Consider the following 19,460-nt stretch of genomic DNA (forward strand, 5'->3'; position numbering starts at 1 on the left):
TCTTGTCCATCGGCACCCTCTTGCTGGGGGAATTCATCTCGCCCTGCCTTTCAGGACCATCCGTGTGCTGGCAGCTCCCAAATTGGGTTGCCTCTGCCCTGAACCCCAAACTTCCTCCAACGGCTTATTCAGCAGCCCCTACCGACGCCCAGTGGGCCTCTCAACATCCGTACTTTCCAGGGGAGTTGTTTATTGCCCCGGCTCCTCGCCCCATCTGCCGCTCCCCGTAAATGGCACTGCATGTTCTTGGTTGCTCAGCCCCAAACCTGGGATCTGTCCTCCAAGTGCTCTCGTCTTCACATCCCCCACCCAATCCATCAGCAAGTTCTGTCGACACCAGCCCCCGAACAGAGGCCAGATCCAGCCACTTCTCACCACCTCCGCTGCGGAGACGCCCGCCCAGCCACCATCACCTCTCACCTGGATTATTGCAACAGACCCCAACTCATCTCTCTGCAGTTTACTCTGCAACCTCAGTGAGAGTGATCTTCTCACTGGGTAAATCAGACCACAGCAGCACCTGATGAAGCCCTCTAAAACCTTCCCATTGCCCTTGGAAAGAACCCCAGGCTTCCTGCCACATCCCTTGTGCCCACTCAATATTCATTCTGTATTTCTTACTTTCTGATTGAACCCTTGTTTAATTTGGAGCAGTGTAGCGCCCAGTAAAGTGTCTATATTTCCCAGCCTACTTTACATCCAAGGGTGGCAATGAGAGAAAAGCAGATTTGTTGAGTGGGGCTTTTGGGATTATTCTTCCAACAGAGCTGGCTCAGCTAGGAGGTTGCAAGGCTTTGCTCTTCCCACTGTCCTCCTTTCTACTGCTTGAAATGGAGATGTGATGGATGGTGCTCTAGCAGCCATCTTGTGATTGTGAGATAACCTCGATGATAGAAATTTCATGAAAAGTAGAAGGAGCATAAGTGCCCAATGACCACGGAGCCATCGTACCAGGCTTGGAATTCCTAATTCTGAGCTTTTCCTATGTGAGAAATAGCTGTGTTAGCCACGGAGGTCAAATCTAATCCTAAGGAGTAGAACTTGCAAAGCTTAATGTAATCTGGCCTCTACTGCCTACCTCCTTCAATCCTTCTCCTCTTGTTTCACTGTGTTCCAATCACATTGGCTTGCCTTCTGTTTTAAGCTGAGTCCCACTTTGGAGCCCTTGCCCCAGATCTCTGTGGCTGCCTCTTTAGAGAAGCCTTTCCTGACTTATGTAGCCCCCTACCTGTCTGCTTCCCATGAACCACTTTTTAAAAATTCATGGCACTTTTCACTCTTGGAAATTATTTGCTTTTAAAAACATATTTATTGTATATTTCTTTCTCAGACAGTAAGTTTTATGACAGAGATGTTGACTGCCTTGTTCGTTGCTATAGCTCCTGGGCCTGGCATACTATAGGTACTCAATAAGTGTGTGTTAAATGAGTCAGTGGAATAAGATGACTTTTTAGAATTTTGGGGAGAACTTTATTTTGTCTCCATACATCACAGAATTCCTTCCCACACATTTGAAAATAGTTCAGGCAACTCCTGGGGCTCATTCATGGTTACTGGGCTTAGTGATAGCTGTAGAGACATAGAGACAGCAGAGCCTTGTGCCCAGAAGCCTAGAGTCTAGAGGGCAACACGGATAATTGAGCTCATATGGACAGGCAAGTACTGAAGAGCTGGCTACCAGGAGGGCACCGAGGATGGGGCAGCTTGTCCATTTCATCAGAGGCAGGAGCTGACTCGGAGGAGATTTGTGGAGGCAAGTTTGGACAGCGTGTGTTCCTGGAAGACCAGGTTCAGGGGAAGGATGCTGCAGGTGGGGCTAATAGCATCAGTGAAGATGGAAGCGGTGAGGCACCCAGTATGACCCACTGTCCCGGTTTGTCTGGGACCAGCCATGGAAAGTCCCACATCCCGGAAAATTCCTTTGTCCCAGGAAAGCTAGGATGAGTGGTTTTCCTAGAGATACACGGCTATTCCGATCACTAGAAGTGGTTCCCAGTGGCTGCAGGAGAGAGAGAGAGAGAGCCAGAGACAGAGAGAGAGAAGCTGGAGAGGCAGCAGGAGCAGATGAGAAGGCTTGAGGCATCACAAGGAGTTTGAACTGCTTCCTCGACAGCAGAGACCCCTATAAAGACTACAGGATGGAGCGCGGTTATAGATAAGGGTTAACTATTGGAGAATGACTCTTCCTCCTGGATATGCCAGGAGCATGCCTGCACGTTGTGGGTGGCAGGCAAGGCCAGCGCTGCTTTGTCTCATGAGTCCCACGCTGACCCCCCTGCTCTTGATTAATCAGGCCAGAGGCACGCCGTCCACACAGCCCCCTTCCCCAGGGCGGAGGCTCACGGGGCAGCTCTGGGAGAATCACCCAGCTGTTTCCTTTGGAGCCTCTGATGGCCATATTCTGCAGACCACATCTTCCTGATGTTTCTAGGGAAAGTCATTCTGGGGGATCTGGGGAACTTTTTATTTCTGTGGCTGTGGGGACGCAGGAAAGTGGTGGCCCTGGGCAAGTCTGTGCTTTCCCATCCAGTGGGTCCCGTTTTGGGGTGGCGGCCACACTGCCAAAGCCAAGGATGATCACCTCTGACATCCAACCTGCCCACGGGAATGGTCTCCACGAAGACACCTGCTGTTCCTGACTCCCCCTTCTCCATCTCTTCCTCCTCAATCACAAAGTCCTATGAATTCTGCCTTCTAAGTCTCTTCTGAAGTCAGGAGTGAGTTTGTATAGGGCGGAAAGGGGCCTTAATATTGTTTCCTTCGCTCTTAATCTTGTTGGCAAAAGTACCTTGAGACACACACACAGACCTACACCCAACACACACACACATAGACCCACACCCAACACACACAGACCTACACCCAACACACACACACACACAGACCCATACCCAACACACACGCACACATAGACCCACATCCCACACCCAAGACACACACACACACACATACACACACACACACCCCATCCAGCCCTTTGAATTCAGTTCCTGCAGTGACCTTCCCAGGCCCCCCATCCATGCCCTCCAGCTCCTGGGCTGGGCTTTAGTTTGGGGCTTCATTTCTATCTCTCAGTGTAAGGTACCCAGGCAGTCCTCTCCCCCAGGGACGTGGGCCTGAGGGCTGCCCCCAGGCCCTCATCCAGTCTGCTTGCCTCTACTTTTGAGAATCGGCCATCCCCCGGCCCCTACTTGTGGAGGCTGACCCCCTGCAAAGCCCCCCGATCGCGGTGCTGCAGCTCTGGGTCCGCTGCCGGGTCAGGAGGGGCACAGTGCCCTTTCGCAGCCTCAGGTCCCCTTCCCTTGGGGCAGGGTGCTCCTCTGGAGACCACCCATCCCCTGGCCCAGGTTGTGCTCCAGCGCCGTATCCCACCCCCTTCTGGGATCCGCCTGCTGCACTTGGCATCTCCGGCCACCCCTGCTCCTACAGCACCTCTGGCTGTGGGCCACTGCCCTGTCCTGGCTTTTCTTCCACCTCCCTGACTGCTCCTTTTCTGTTTCCTGCTCCATATATGGGTGGTCACCCCATCTCAGCTGTATGTCTCCTCGCTCTCCGGGCTACCGTGGGCGGGTGCAGTCCTGCAAAGTCACCATGACCCTGCTTGGGTCTTTCTGCTCTGTGTTCAGAAGGCACAAGGATCTGCTGTCTGGAAGGCCCCAGCCGGTCACCCCTCCCTGACCCTGAACGGCTTCGCCCTACCTCCTCCAGGGTCACGCCAACCCCGGGCTCCCCTCTTCCCTCCATCCTCTGCAGACCCCACAGTGCTGGCACAGGGCACTCCCCCTCACCTGCTCCAGACAGGCCACCTTCTGCAGGGTCCAGGGCTTGCCGCCGCCGCCGGGGGCCACAGCTCTCCCAGCTCCCTGAGCTGAAGGCAGGACGTTGCCACAGCACCGTCCTCACTGGCACACTGCTCTGTCCCTACTAGGTCCCCTGCACAAAGGTATTCTGTACAATGGATAAAAGAGCACACTGGGAAGAAAAGATGGAGGCATCGGGAAGGTTGCAGATGACGCGGAGGGGCCCTGAACCCAGAGCACCCACCCCTTCCTTGTGGCTGGAAAGGGTGAGTTACTCCCACTGTGTGCAAGATGGCGAGTGTGTCCGAGCATTTCTATATTGAATTGATACAGGGTTCTTGGGGAGCTGAGCTTAGGCAAATGGGAGTTTGACCACATTACTTAGAAACATTGTCATAAAGAGATTCTGCATGGATGCACATTCTTAGCTTCTTCTGACTAGTGATAGTGATTGTCAGTGGACCAGCGTTTCACACCTGTGTCCCTGCTGAAAGCCAAGGCACCGGCAGCTTCTTTTTATTTTTAAGTTCCTTGCGCTGTGCTGTTATTTCTGAGTGAATTGGAAGTTGCGGGGGTTCCAGAAGCATTAGACCCTCTAAGGGAGGTGATGCTCAAATGAAAGTGTGCTCTTTTATCCATTGTACAGAAGGTTAGTTGTGTGTCTTCATCCTAAAGATGCTGATTCCTTTCCTTTCCTTTCCTTTTTCCTTTCCTTTCCTTTCCTTCCCTTTCCTTTCCTTTCCTTTCCTTTCCTTTCCTTTCCTTTCCTTTCCTTTCCTTTCCTTTCCTTTCCTTTCCTTTCCTTTCCTTTCCTTTCCTTCCCTCTTTCCCTCTTTCCCTCTCTGTCTCTCTCTCCCTCCCTCCCTTCCTTCCTTTCTTTTTCTTCTCCTTTCTTTCTCTCTCTTTTTTTTTTTTTTTGGAAAAGTAGAACAGGGCAAATCCTCAAATCCCCGGCTTGAGAACAGCTGGCATGAAAAACCTCTGGGCCGAGGGGCCCCGCGGACAGGGGGAGCCCCGAGGACGCTCCCTGTTAGCCAGGGTCCTGCTCATGGTTCTATTGGTGGTGCTAACGCAGACCGATTCTGGGTCTCTTTCACCAGCTCAGAGAACAAGCACACAATAGGTATCTGTCCTTCAATAGGCCAGAACGAAAACACTTTACCCTCTTCACAGTGGGGTCTCCTAATTAGATATAAATACATTTATACATCAAGCAAAAATCTGATCCTTCCCTTTTCAGTCTCTTTTTTTTCCTCCAGGATTTCAACCCATAAGCTAATGTATGGGGAAGGGAAGGGGCTAAAGGAGCTAAATGCACTCGGGCCCAAGGAGGGCTGTAAGAAATGCCTCTTTTCTCAGATTAGCACCTGACTTGCCAGGGCTTCAGGGCCCGGCCTGGGGGGCTGACCTTCTGGAGGGAAAGGGCTGAATATGGAGAGGACACTAACACTGTTTCATGAGCCAGTCAACAGGCCTGGGCTGTGGGGGAGACATAACTGGTAACGGCACCTGTTTTTTTTTTCTTCTACACCCACAGTGGTTCCCCTTCAGAGTTCCCATCAACGGCTACACAGAGACTGTTTTGCTGACTATAGGAGTTCAATTAGAGTCTTCTGTAAGGAAGGGAGAAAATGCATGGAGCATAGCATTATGATGGCCTCTTTCTGAGTTGCTTTACTGTGGAAGCCTGCTGAGTATGGATCTATAGGGATATGGGATGCACTAAGGGGATGGAGTGGCCTTTGGGAATAAAGGTCCTTAGCTTCATATACATAAATGGACAAACACGTTCATTGGTCTTATTTAAAAAGCAAAAAGGGTGTCTTGTCTATACCTGTACATGAGGATAATTTCCCTATTTTTTTTCTGTCTTGTTTCTCTCTCACATTAGAACCTGAGAAATGCTGTCTTGGTTCAGCCGTGCATTTTTCTTGGCTGGCAGCTCACTGGACGGGTCTGGCACGCCTCATCCCTCAAGGCGCAGACGCAAAGGCCAGCTCTGAAGTTCAAGAACGGTGGAGGACCGAGGAATGCCATTGAAAGGGAGTTCGATGCTGGGACCCAAGTGTTCCCAAAGTGGACACAGTTGGGTTTGGAGACCCAAAGGAAAGAAACTTTAGAAATGCTCCCTTTGTCTGTGTTAGCTGAAAAATAACCAGCTCTTTGCGTTCTGGCCACACGTAGGTACCTGGGAGCTGTAGACAGGACCCCTCACGGCAGAAATAGGGTTGGGGAGAGCCTTGAGTCTTCCTGCTCAGCTCCCACCTGCCACTAGCTGCTCAGGCCCCGTGTCTTGTGGGAAAGGGTCCAATCCCCTGCCTTCCTTCCTTGTGGTCCTCTCTGTTTCCCCAGATGGGAGGGGGGTGTCTCCCAGCCACCCCAATGCTGCCAAGATCTTCCTCAGACACTCTTGTGAGGGGCCACATGCCCCCCCAGCCTTGACACCCCTTTCTGGGCAGACAAGTCCCCTCCCCAGCCTCGCTCCCGTGGACTTGCCCTTGCTCTTCACCTGGACCATATGTTCTCATCACGCGGGCCCCCTCCTGGCCCATCTTCTCTCTCTCTCTCTCTCTCTCTCTCTCTCTCTCTCTCTCTCGTCCACCTGGATGTGCCTCCTCCTGCTTCAAGGCTCAGTCCTCCGAGACACCTGGCAGAGGGCGGGGCGCTTTGTCCTGGCCCTGGCTGCACTGCAGGTGCCAGCTAGCTGCTGAGCCGCCCAGTGCGTGGCCCGGTCTCCCCAGTGCACTGTGGGGAGGGTGACCATGGTCGGGACTTTGATTCTGCCTTACTGGATCCCCTGCAGCTAGCGCAGCATGGCTACTGAGTGAATGGGAAGGAATTCTGTGCCAGGACTAGTTTGTGATGAGCAATTTGAAGCGGGACACTCACGAAACGCTGTATTTAGCATTTCGATTTTTCTAGAAAATATACCAACTTGGACAGCCATCCCTACAGAGCCTGCTGTTGAAATACTTCCTGAGCATTCAAAACACGTAGAATCCTACTCCTGGCATCCCCACCCCCAACCTTCTTGGGGAAGTGGACGGAGGCTCCCCTGTCCCCTCAAGCTAGCCCCTTCCCAAGAATGGAACTGGGAACGCAATGATCTGTGTGGTTCTTGCTAACAGATAGTAGATGTCAGGGGGCCGGAGGCTGAGGGAATCAGGTCAAGAGGAATGACTAGGTGCGAAGGTCTGCAAGGTGGTTGTGTGTTGGAGCTGGTTTAGGAACAGCACAGGGCTACGCAAAAGGATGACGTGCCCGTGTCAGATGCTCGTGCCGGGTGGGAAGCGGGGGAGGGGCATACATGAGGCAGGCTGCCCTGTGGGACCACTGGAACTCGGGGGTCTGCGTCTGAACCCCAGGCCCACTGGCCAGGTCACACAAGGGTGCCTCGGCGTCATCTGTTATGTGTGATACATTGACTTCAGTTCACAAACGGCCCCGAGCAGCACTGAGCTGGGTGCTGGGCATGGCTGCTCTTGGCACAGGTGGCCTCGGCTCTGGAGCCCCTGAGCTTCAGAATGACAGGCATCCTTGGAGGCCAGGGCGGCGGACCTGAGGATGTGGAGGGCTGCTGGGGCTCTCAGAAGGGGGGGTACCAGCCAGCTGCCCTGGTGAGAAATATGGGGCTGCCTCATCAAAGGAACCCCCCCACACCCACTCTCTCATCCAGGAATTGCCTCCAGACCGCAAGGCAAGAGGTGGCCTTGGAGTGTCCTGAGAGGGCTCTGTGTTGGTGGCTGCACATTTACAAAGGTCAGCTGGTGGTCATTTGTCCCTTGCGGCTCCCCGGCTCAACCCTGCTTAGCACCTGGCTCTGGGCGGCGCCGCTCCTGTGCCTGGAGCTGCCGGTGGGCAGGCCGTCTTGTCTGGTCTGGCACGAAGCTCCTCCTGTTCAGAAGGCGAGCTGCTCTCCAGAGTCATGACGCATGATGGTGATATCTGGCAAGTGTGGCTTCTCGACCAGCAGTGGAGAAGTGAACACAGGTCCCTAAGCGCAACTCAGACAGAGGCCTTTCTCCATCCCAGGCCCTGAGTGCCCACTGCTGTGAAGGACTTCGCCCCAACGCTCTGCAGGGGCCGTGTGGCGAAGAATTGCGCGCCGAGGCTCACTTTTATGGTTTGCTTTGTCACTTTTGGACATCTTCATCAGCTCCAAATTGGCACTGAGCTATGGGTTATGCAAAACAAAACAAGACAAAAACAAACCAAAAACGACTGTCAGAGCAAGTGCGCTGAGCTCCCCGAGGACACCCTCTCCATCCTGTGAGCCTGTGTCCACGGTGTCGCCATGTTTCTTCCTGCCTTCCCCATTGGGCCCGAGTTCCTTGATGGTGTCAGGGAGCCAGCATTCTGTGTGGGGGCGGCCTGGTCCTGCAGCCATGTGGAGGGCGTTGGCTGCAGCACTGATGTGCCTTATTGTATTCAAAATTGACAGGTGCCTGTCACATCCCTGGCTCAGATTGAGGGCTGAGGTCACCCTCAATCTAAAGGAGAATGGAGTCCAGTGCTAAATGAGGCTTTGAAGCAACAGGAAAAGGTCCTTGCCCCTCAGTAGGGGATGAGGGGCTACCCGCCCCCTCCCCCCCAAAGCACAAGGCGATCTGGAGTAACTCAATTTACACCCTTGGCTCCTGCGGGCTGGGGGATCAGCAGAGGGCGGGATAATCCCAGCTTCTCGAGCAGATGGTTTCTGACTACCGCTTGACCCAGTTCCCTCCTAGCAGATGACTGGCAGTGGGGCTGACAGCGCCTCCATTAGGGGAGCAAAATGTGGACCCTCCTCTCAACCTCCTCGTCCCTCCTCCTACCAGTAAGGACACGGTGGCTTTTGCATCGTCCCAGTGCCAGGGTGATGGGCAGGGTGCTGTAATTTACCAAAGGTGTGGAGCCTCCTCTGTTTCCCTAGCTCTGTCCAGCCCAGGTGGAACTCACAGGAAGGGTTGTAACCCAGCAGGCAAGGAACACTACTGTGAGCTTGTGCTGGGGAGTGGGGGTGTTAAATCCTTCAGTGGCCTAATGACTTCTCTCTGTCAATCAATCAATCAATCAACCAACCAACCAAGCATTCTTCAATAAGCTCCCCTGACTATCTGTCAGGTTTGGCATCAGACAGAGGCCTGGTCCTTGTCCTCCAGCAGCCTGAGGCCGCAGGCAGGAGACAGACAGGTGAAGAGGTAACACTGAGGCACTGGGCTGAGAGGTCTGATCTGGCAAATAACTACAGGGCACAGGAAGGCCATGGCTGGCTTCACCAAGGAGAAGAGATTGGGCTGGGTCTTGAAGACCGAGGGCGAGGTTTGCCAAGTAGGCTAGTGGCTGTGATGGTGGAAAAAATCAGAAGACCAGAGCATATGCGCCGAGTGGAAGATGCAAGCAGAATCATAAACGTGGGCCTGGCCTGGCTCAGGGCCACCATGTGGAAGGTGGCTCAGGAGGCAGAAGCATCTCCCTTCTGCCCAGGGATCCCAGGCTCTGGGACAGCACGTGGGGTGGAAACCCAAGGGCACAGAGTGCTGTGAGTTTGGGAGTGGCAGAAATTGGGATCTGGAGGAAGCACTAAGGAGTCAGAAGGGCTGCCACCCTCCTGGGCCCCTGCCTCAGACTTTGGGTTGGTAAACCCAGACCCGCCCCATTTTTGCACCGCCTGAGCGGCCCACACGCATCTTTGGGTCGGTTCCCCGGATCGGGAGGGAGGGGGCGCTCGGCCTCCAGACTTGCGGGCCTCGGTGAGGCTGCGGTCCGGGCTGAGCGCCACAGCGGCCGGCTGGCCCGAGAAGCTTGCGATGAGGGGCCTAGGGGGCTGGGGGGAGCTCTAAGCTGGAGGCCGAGGTCCACCTCGGTCGCCCTGGGTTCCCCAATATGCTAAGAAAGCTCAAATGACTTCCCGGCAGTCCACTGTTTTGGGGGCGCGGCCACGGTGGGTAGGGGTCTGGACCGTTGAGGGGAGAGGGCAGGGCCGTGTTCCTGCTGAGCCCTGGGAGCACCGTTCTGCAGCTCCACATCCAGGCAGGGGCGCGAGGAGGGACAGAAGGAACGGATTGCACTTGGGGTTCTGGACGCGGCTGGGAGTCTGGTGTCCATTGACAGCGCCTCTTGTCTGGTGGCCTGAGAACGGCGGCCTTGGGATCATTATTTATTGAGTTCTATGAGAAGCCTGGCTCCCAGGTGCCTGCTTTGGGGGTCCCCACCAGCCCATGTGATAATAGGCGTTATTGTGCCCCAGGTACGCATGAGGCGGAAGAGACTAGAATGTGAAGACTCTACCCACGGTCACTCTTGCGAAGCTGGCGGTGGCCGAGCCTCGACTGGGACCCAGGTTTGTCTGAGGCCAAGGTTTGCGGATTGGGGAGGGTGGCAGCAGTGATGCTCCAGTCCTGGCAAGCCCGGAGCTCGGAGGTCGGTTCCCCACGCGGTCGAGGAGTTCCACGGGAAGAGGTGCCGGCGGAGGCCGCGGCCGGCCAAGCCCCTCCAGCCTGCGGGGCCCACGCCTCGCCCAGTGCGCGGCGGCCCGGGGCGCTCGGCTCGGGCACTTCAGCCCCGGAGCGACATCCACCGGGGGAGCCAGCCCGCGGCGCCCGAGGCCGCCCCGCCGCCCCCGCCTGGCCGCGGCCCGCGAGGGAGCACCCCAGGCAGGCCGGGGGCGGCTGCGGCGGCGAGAGGTGCCTCTCCCGGGCGCGGAGGACGGCGGCAGGGCCGAGGGCAGGGCCTGCGCGGCCGCGGGGAGGACGCAAGCGCCGGGATCCTGGGCTGGGAGCCCGTCGGTGCCGCCCGCCGGCCAGCTGGGCGGGGGTCCGGGGCGCCCACGTGTGGGAAAGTTTGGAGACCGCAGAAGTGGCGGCCTTGCGGGGTGGGGAGGGCAGAGGACCGGCTCGCCTCTCCTTCAGGCGAAGGCAGAAGGAAAGGAGCGGAGGGAAGCAGGGGTGGGCGGGGGGAGCGGGCAGCACAGACCTGAACAGATTCCGCCTCCCCCTCCCCGCCCCCCCCCCCCCCCCCGGGAAAGCGGAGCCGGGAGGCGCGGACAGTCTCCTCCCGCACGGCCAGGGCGAGATCCTCCCCCCCCCCCCCCGCCTTTTTTTCCTGCCAACGTCTATCTCAACGCGCGCGCACATACGGAGATTGTGCGGCTTTTTTTCCCCTTGGGAGAAAAGACGAGGAGAGTAAAAGAAGAGAGAGCAAAGCGAAGAACTCCTCCTCGGCGGGCTCCGCACTCTGTCGCGGCCGGGCGCGGGGACGCGGCCGCCACCCGCCCGCTCTCTCCCGGCCCTGCGGCGTGTGCCGGCGGGAGAGCCAGCGAGGGCGCCCGCGCCGGGGACGCGGCGAGACTTTTAGGCGCTCGAGCCGGCATCGCCGCCGCCGCCGCCGCCGCGCAGGCAGAAGAGACCGGGGCGAGAAGGGCCCCGCCACCGCCTCGCCTTCTTCGCCCGGCGCCCCGCCGGGCCGCGCACGCGGGCGTAGGGAGGCAGGCGGCGAGGAGGCGGGCGGAGCAGAGGCCCCGGCGGAGCGCGCAGCGGCCGGCCCGCCCGCTCGCCGGTGGATGCGGCGCCCCGGGAGCCTGGAGACAACTTTGCCGTGTGACGCGCCGGGAGGACTGCAGGGCCCGCGGCCCGGGATTCCGCGCCGCCTCTGAGCCGGCCCGCGCTCCCCGGCGCTCCCGGCACCGTGCTCGCTCCGCTCCGCCGCCCGTCCGCCGGCCCGCGGCGAAGACTACCGGCCCGCCGCCGCCGCCGCCGCCCGCGGCCCTTCCTCGGCGCGAGGCGGCGAGGGCGAGGCTCTCAGGTGCGAGCGCGGGGCCCCGCCGCAGCGCCCGCCGCAGCGCCGCGCCAAGCCGCGCCCGGCTCCGCTCCGGGGGCCCGGGGGCCTTTGCTTCCATCTCGGCCAAGTTGCGTCGACCGGCCCTTTGGCCACCTTCCCCGCCCGGCGGCCGAGCCGCCGCTGCCGACGCTTTCGCTTCACCCGAGCGGGGGCTGCGGGGCCCCGACGCGGAGAGGATGGGGAGCAGGCTGCGGATGCCGAGGCGCCCCGAGACGCCCCTGCGGCAGTGACCCTCCGACCCCCGCCTTGCCCCGAGCGCCTCTCCGGCCCCCGCGGCGCCCCTTCCCTGCTGCGCGGGAACCCCCGCGGCCCGACCGGCCCCCTCCCCCTGTGAGCCGGCGGCGGCCCTCCCGGCGGGCGGGCGGGCGGAGGCCCGGGCGGGGGCGGGGCGGGGCGGTGCGCCGGGAGCCGGGAGCCCGGCCCTGCGCTCGGCTCGGCTCGCCTCGCGGCGGGCGCCCTCGTCGCCAGCGGCGCACCATGGACGGGCTGCCCGGTCGGGCGCTGGGGGCCGCCTGCCTTTTGCTGATGGCGGCCGGCTGGCTGGGGCCCGAGGCCTGGGGTTCACCCACGCCCCCGCCGTCGCCCGCCGCGCCGCCGCCGCCGCCCCCGCCGCCCGGAGCCCCCGGCGGCCCGCAGGACACCTGCACGTCGTGCGGCGGCTTCCGGCGGCCTGAGGAGCTGGGCCGGGTGGACGGCGACTTCCTGGAGGCGGTGAAGCGGCACATCTTGAACCGCCTGCAGATGCGGGGCCGCCCCAACATCACACACGCCGTGCCCAAGGCCGCGATGGTCACGGCCCTGCGCAAGCTGCACGCCGGCAAGGTGCGCGAGGACGGCCGGGTGGAGATCCCGCACCTCGACGGCCACGCCAGCCCGGGCGCCGACGGCCAGGAGCGCGTCTCCGAGATCATCAGCTTCGCCGAGACAGGTGGGTCGGTCCCTCGAGCGGCCCTCGCTCCCTCTTCCACCCCCTTCTCCTCGGCGGTTCTGGCCGCCGCCGCAGCCAGCGCGCCCTGGGGGAAACCCGGACTCCCGGCCCGGCCCGGCCCGCTCGCCTCCGGCCCTGTGCGCTCCGTCCCGGTTGTCGTCCTTTTCCCGCGGGCAGCAACCCCTTCCTGCTCCCCTTCCCCCGCTGCGGAGCGCTCTGCCCTCCACCCCTGCTCTCCGAAACGGGGCCCCAGCGCCTCTGGGCGCGCGTCCCCCTCCCGGCACATGCGTGTGGCCCTGGCTCTGCGGGCCCTTGCTCGGTGATTGCTTAATGTTTTTGTTTCCCACGATCGGAGTGTAGGCTTAGCAGTGTGGATGGAGATGTGCGTGCTTGTTGATATCCGTGGGCCGGAGGAGTGTGTGTGTGTGTGTGTGTGAGCGAGTGTGTGTGTGTGCCTGCGTGAGAGGCCCCTGGGGCCGCTTCCATCGCCGGGCGGCGTGGGCTTGCCAGGATTGCTGAAGCCTCGCTGGGGAGAGCTAGGCAACCTCTCTTCCGATTGTGTGGGCACCGGAACCGGGCGGAAGGCAGGCTTCTCAACAGGTCCCATCATTTACGCAGAGAAAGACTGCAGCTCGGCTTGGGGCAGCCCCTTGCCTCTCGGCTCGCCTGGCAGCGGCCGCAGCTCCCTGGCCGTAGAGCCTGCAGAGTTCGTGGTTAACAAAGGGTCGGAGCCCTTTCTGGAATTTTCCCCCGGCCCCGGATTGCAAATTTCTACCACGGTCTAAATATAAAAATCAAGCGAGGAAAAATATCTTTCGAACTTTAAAAGGAGGAGAAAAATATGCTCGCGCTGAAATGCTGCAAGTGCTTTCGACTCCGCTGTCCTTTTCAGGACTTGAATGAGCCCCGCTGGCTTTTGTGCCTGGAGCTCAGCCCCATTTGTGCCGAGGGGACTGTGGGGAAGGTCGCAGGGGGAAGCCCCGGTTCGGGCAGGGCGGGGTGGGCAGGGAGCCTGGGGGGGGGGGCTGGTGGCAGTTGTGCCCCCAGGCTGCAAATGCCCTCCCTCGCCCCCACCTCCCTCCCAAGGCAGCAGGCAGACTGTGCTGGTGCTGCCTGGGGATGAAAAGGGATGAAAAGTTTTGCATGGCCGAGTGTGGAGAAAAGCAGAGACAATCAGGGCTGGTTTGTGCTTAGAAAGAAATGCATTGCCGTTTTAGCTGTCCGACAGAGTCAGGGAAAGCTGGACATGCAATTAGAGAGCTTGGATTAAAAGGTGCTTTGGGGCCCAGAGTAGAAATGTGATTCTGGAAGGTCGAGGAGGCCTTTTGGTCCCAGTGGCACAAAATGACAGCGGGGGCTGTTATATTTCTGGTCCGTTTCGCGGAGCCAGCTCTTTGACTTATAAATAACAGATTCAGGTCACAGGCAGCTCGTCCAAGACCAGCTTTTAAGGCTGCACTTTCCCCCATTTCAAAGTCAGATGTCAGTGTTATTAGAGGAGCCAGGCAAGGCCTGAGGAGGGGGCCGGGAGGGGGGCAGTGGTAGGGGGTTTGATAAAACCAGCCGAGGCCACACAGTTGCCTTATTTGTTCTTCCTGGAAAAAAAAAAAAAAAAGTAGGGATTGTCAGAGGGAAGGGTCACTGAAATGTAGGATGAGAGAGGAGTCCTCTCTTGGTTGGCACAGCCTCTCTTTTCACTGAGCTGAATTATAGAGAAAAGTAACAAGCCAGTTCTCATCCCTGGAGATTTTGAACGTGCCATTCACGGGGTAGCCTGGGTCTCGTGAAAGGGGTGGACCTCAAGTTTCAGGGCTGAGTGTCCTGGCCCTTGGAACTACTCGGAAATGAGAGCTGCACTTTGCAGCCTGTAAAGCACACGTTCCTGTGTCAGAAATCTGAGCAGAGTTGGCTTGTTTGCAGTGGAGGTTCCACTGGGGGTTGGATCAGATCATGCTTAGGTAAACACTGGAAAGAGGCGGTAGGTGGCTCGGCTGGATTTTGCAATGCCCTAAGTTAACCAAAAAAAAAAAAAAAAAAAAAAAGAGAGAACCCAAACTCTGCTAAAACAACCCACCCCTAAATCCTGAGTGAGATCCTGGTTTGGTTTTCCAGATTTCACAGATACCCATAATAAGTTGTTAAGATCTTGGCCTCCTGACAAGTTCCTCTGTTGAGCTTTGAGGCCTGACAGCCTGTCTCCAGGGAACCCTGGCCTGGGAGAGGTGAGGCCGGGTTTTCCAGGCCCGGATGGTCCGGGCTTCTCCACGGGAAATGATTTTCCCTGCCTCTCCTGGGTTACTGTCGGAGGCCCTGGCTCCAGGAGCCCTATTTCTGGTCAGGACCATCTTCCAGCTGCATGGCCAGTGCGCAGTCCAGCGTCTTGTGGCAGGGTCCCTGTTCCCCAGTACGGTGTGTTCTCCTGGATCTAACTTGGCCTGCTCTCCCACTTCTCCGCAGATGGCCTGGCCTCCTCTCGGGTCCGCCTGTACTTCTTCATCTCCAACGAGGGCAACCAGAACCTGTTTGTGGTGCAGGCCAGCCTGTGGCTCTACCTGAAGCTGCTGCCCTACGTGCTGGAGAAGGGCGGCCGGCGGAAGGTGCGGGTCAAGGTGTACTTCCAGGAGCAGGGCCCTGGTGAGCGCTGGGCCGCGGTGGAGAAGCGTGTGGACCTCAAGCGCAGCGGCTGGCACACCTTCCCGCTCACGGAGCCCATCCAGGCCCTGTTCGCGCGGGGCGAGCGTCGGCTCAGCCTGGACGTGCAGTGCGACGGCTGCCGGGAGCTGGCCGTGGTGCCCGTGTTCGTGGACCCAGGCGAGGAGTCGCACCGGCCCTTCGTGGTGGTGCAGGCACGGCTGGGCGACAGCCGGCACCGCATCCGCAAGCGGGGCCTGGAGTGCGACGGCCGGACCAGCCTGTGCTGCAGGCAGCAGTTCTTTATCGACTTCCGCCTCATTGGCTGGAACGACTGGATCATAGCGCCCACCGGCTACTACGGGAACTACTGCGAGGGCAGCTGCCCGGCCTACCTGGCGGGGGTGCCGGGCTCGGCCTCGTCATTCCACACGGCCGTGGTGAACCAGTACCGCATGCGGGGGCTGAACCCCGGCACCGTGAACTCCTGCTGCATCCCCACCAAGCTGAGCACCATGTCCATGCTCTACTTCGACGACGAGTACAACATCGTCAAGCGGGACGTGCCCAACATGATCGTGGAGGAGTGCGGCTGCGCCTGAGGGCGGGGCTCCGATGGTCCCCGCGGCAGGGCACGCCGTGTGCGGCAGGCAGGTGGGGCACGGTGGGGCCGCTGGGCAGCCCGGGAGGTGCCCCGGGGGGGGGAGGCCTGAGATATTTTCCTACTTCCTCATCGAGCAATCAGTCAAGAGCAGAGGGAGAACCCTCCGTGGACACGAGAGACTCGACAATGCACACGTAGACACGCACAGCCAGACGCCTCCTGCCACCCACACAGCAGCCTCCCGGGATACCAGCACATGGATGTGGTGACAAAGGGCAGCTCGACCACAAATGCCTGTCACTTGGGGAGAGTGGGGTGAGCAGCCACCATCCCCACCAGCTGGCCGGGCCACTCTGAGTCGCGCCTTCCGAGCACACAGAAAAGCACAAAGACAGAGACACACACACACAGAGGGAGGGAGAGAGCGCACACGGGAGCCCCGAGAGGAGCAGCAGATGCGGGGGTGGGGAGTGGGCAGGCGGGCGGGGGGAGGGCTGCGTGTCCCCCTTTGCCTGGGCAAGGCCCGCTGTGCCTTGGCATCTCTTGGCTCCAATGCATCGGCTTCGTCTCCTGGCCTGGGATCCTTCCTGCTTCGTGTTGCGGGGACCAGGGCAGCCCATCTTCTCCTGCCCTTGGAGAGGGAGGGAGGGCCAGAAAGGACACCACCTGCCAGAGACCGTGGCGCCGTGGCAGTGACCGTTTGACTGTTGCTTGGGTCGCTGGCGTGACTTCTGTGTGTGTGTGTTTTGGGGGTGGGGAGGGAGGGAGAGGAGAAGGGTCTTAATTTGATGCTTTAACCGATCACTAGCAGTTGAATGGTCATTCATTCCAGTTGTATTATTGAAAAGGGACTTTTCTACCAGGTCTGACCTTTTAAGTTAACATCTAAATTGTTCCAAGTGGAAAGAAAAAAAGTTGCAATCTGTGCCCTTCCCTGGGGAGATTCCTCTTGGACTGGTTGGGGAGGGGTGGACATGACTCCTAGGCAAAGTGGGGTGAGCTCTTAGGAGGAGGGAATGGTGGGGTGAAGGCATTCTGGAAATGCTGGGGGGCGGTGGGGTTGCCCCCTCAGCAGGGGGCGAGGGAGGGGAGCAGTTTAACTGGTCTTGGGGAAACGGGAGGCTTTCCGCTGCTTTGCAGAAGTGGCCCACGTGGGCCTCGGCCACCAGGGCCGGCCATGGACGTGGCCTCCGCCTGCTCGCCTGCCCGCCTGCCCCTCCTAGCACTTGCACACCCGCCTGAACGCACATGATACAGCCCTTCCTTATCCGCGTGTGTCCAGAAGTGGCCCCTGGCGGAGCCCTGAGCTCGCTCAGCCCCAGAGGTCCAAGTGCCACGTGAACTATGCAATTTAAAGGGTTGACCCACACTAGACGAAACTGGACTCGTACGACTCTTTTTATATTTTTTTATACTTGAAATGAAATCCTTTGCTTCTTTTTTAAGCGAATGATTGCTTTTAATGTTTGCACTGATTTAGTTGCATGATTAGTCAGAAACTGCCATTTGAAAAAGAAGTTATTTTTATAGCAGCAAAAAAAAATACAGTTAAATGTATTATACATAATTTTGGAACCAAAGAGGCCAACAGATCAGTTTTAATTTTTATTAGATGGTGAGGCCGTCTTATGTGAGGTGGATGTTCTGAACTATCCCTTGAGTGGCCTGCCAACGTTTCAGGGTATAAATGGATTTTGTTTATTCAGTTTGATGTCTTTTCTATCCTTACACACCCAGAAGGTAGAGTAAAAACGATGGTAGAGTGCAGGTGTGTATCCTTAAATCCCCACCTTTATGTTTATTTAATAAAGCTCCCCTTAGGTTCTGTTTCATAATAATTTAAAACCAAACAATTTTCCCATAGACTTGCTGTTAAAGTATTTTACATTTGTGTACAGTTGAAGAAAATAAAAGATGGAGTGCCATGGGCTTCCTGCCTTGTGTGATGTCTGGGGTGGTGGGCTCTGGGCTGGAGGGGGCAGCTGGAGGGGGAGGGCAAGTCCAGGTGTCCGGCTTTCATGCCAGTTGCCTCCCTGGGCCGCTCCCAGCACTCTCTGAGCCCTTGCCACGAGCTCGGATGTCAGGCAGAGAGTCTAGGAAAAATGGCAGGAGATCAAAATGAAGGATAATTAGCAAATTCATGAATTACACATTTGTTTACCCTTCTAGTCCCAAGAGTAATTCTGTTGCACCAAGGCCACGTCTATTACCATTCGAAAGTGCCAGTTAAGCCCCCATCCCCAGGAGCAAATGGGAAACCTGGGAGGTTGAAGCCCACCTGACCGCATGCTTATTCCCATTTACTAACAGAAATAGCTGTGACCTGGAAGAGGTTACTATCTTGGGATGGAGGCCAGAAACAAGGCCCTGAGGATGCTAGGTGTCCTTTCCTGTGGGGATTTTACCTGGTGGTAGGTGGTAGGTGGTGGTGGTAGTGTTAGTAGTGACACTGGCCCAGTTGCAGATTCCGGGATGCCAGGAAATATATACCAGGTGCTGTTATCAGGCCGCCCTTGTATCGTGCCTTTGTGGGAAATGGTTTTATCTTGGTTTCCCAGAGTTTGGAATCTGAGGCTCAGAGAGGTTCAGGGCTTACCTGAGGTCACACAGCCAGGGTAGGCACCCTGGGCATTTGAGTCCAGGTGCCACGGCTGGTCCACCTGTTCCCCTGGGAGGACCGCAGGGCTTAGGGCTTGCTGTCATCAGAGGCCCTGCAGGGCCAGAGGGACTGCAAAATGTGGTCTGGGGGTCATGTGTGGTCTTCCCAGAAAATCACAGGACATTTGAACAAGTGGGACCTTAGGGGTTATCTAACCCCATTAAGGCAACAATAGGGAAACTGAGGGAACTCCAGGCAGCTGGAGGGGCCCACATCAATTCACATGGCCAGTGGTGGCAGGAGGCAGCTCCCGGCCTCTGTCTTTTTCTATTCCTCACTCATCCAAGAGAGCTGCTGCACTGGCAGGCTTTTGTCTGAGGGGTGCATTTGTTAATCTGTGATGTCTTGAGATGATATAAAAATTAATGGCATAAAACAAAATTACACAAAGACAGGCCTGGCCTGGGCATGTTAGGGTGTAAAAGTCACCATCCAGCTGTCCCTGGCCCAGGGTGGCATGCGAGTCACCGGGGTGCCCCTGCTCTTTGGATGTTGAGCCTCTCTGGGTGCCCTCTGGGGTCACAGGGTGGCCCATGGGTCCCGCAGGAGCCCCAGGAAGGGCCTGGGACTCTGAGGTAGGAGGCCAGTGGCTGGCAGACTTGGGCCCTGAGTGGCACCCTGCTGTCCTGTGTGGGTCTGGGCCTCTGCGTGGTCAGGACCCCTCCACACCACCTGGGGCGGTGCTGGATGGCACTTACTGTTCCTGTGAGGACAGGCCGCATCCCTGTCCCAGGGCGGGGCCTCCTTCTCCAGCAGGGCCATGCGGTTTCCTCCCTGTGCTTCTGTGGTCCTTGCCTCTCTGTTCCTTCTTTTCTCACTGTGGCTTTTCCCCCGTTTTCCCTCCTCATCTTCCCAGGGGTCCTGGCCTAGGGCCCCACCTCTCCCCAGAGGTGCCCCTGGAGCCCCCACTGCAGCCCAGAGAGCGAGCCTCCCGTTCTGTCCACCAGGCCCAGGGCATCTGATCCAGAGCCTCTGACCCGGGCCCTCCTGCTCTCCTCCCCTCTATCCCTCCCTTCCTTC

The 19,460-nt window shown here is 58.2% G+C and overlaps 1 protein-coding gene across 1 annotated transcript; it reads left to right on the plus strand.

The window, feature by feature from the left end:
* Positions 1-11,597: 11,597 nt before the first annotated feature.
* Positions 11,598-17,710, plus strand: INHBB (inhibin subunit beta B). The gene is made up of 2 exons (XM_057747264.1): positions 11,598-12,546; positions 15,004-17,710. Exons 1-2 carry the CDS (start codon positions 12,096-12,098, stop codon positions 15,777-15,779), a joined length of 1,227 nt encoding a protein of 408 aa, XP_057603247.1. The 5' UTR covers positions 11,598-12,095; the 3' UTR covers positions 15,780-17,710.
* The last annotated feature ends 1,750 nt before the right edge of the window (positions 17,711-19,460 follow it).

This window comes from Hippopotamus amphibius, chromosome 8 (assembly GCF_030028045.1).
Source record: "Hippopotamus amphibius kiboko isolate mHipAmp2 chromosome 8, mHipAmp2.hap2, whole genome shotgun sequence".
NCBI classification, from domain to species: Eukaryota; Metazoa; Chordata; class Mammalia; order Artiodactyla; family Hippopotamidae; genus Hippopotamus; species Hippopotamus amphibius.

Bases quoted from the DNA above. Each gene is read 5' to 3' on its own strand.
- INHBB (XM_057747264.1), top strand. From the start codon at position 12,096: ATGGACGGGCTGCCCGGTCGGGCGCTGGGGGCCGCCTGCCTTTTGCTG. The intron at 12,547-15,003 runs GTGGGTCGGTCC...ACTTCTCCGCAG, and splicing joins CATCAGCTTCGCCGAGACAG to ATGGCCTGGCCTCCTCTCGG.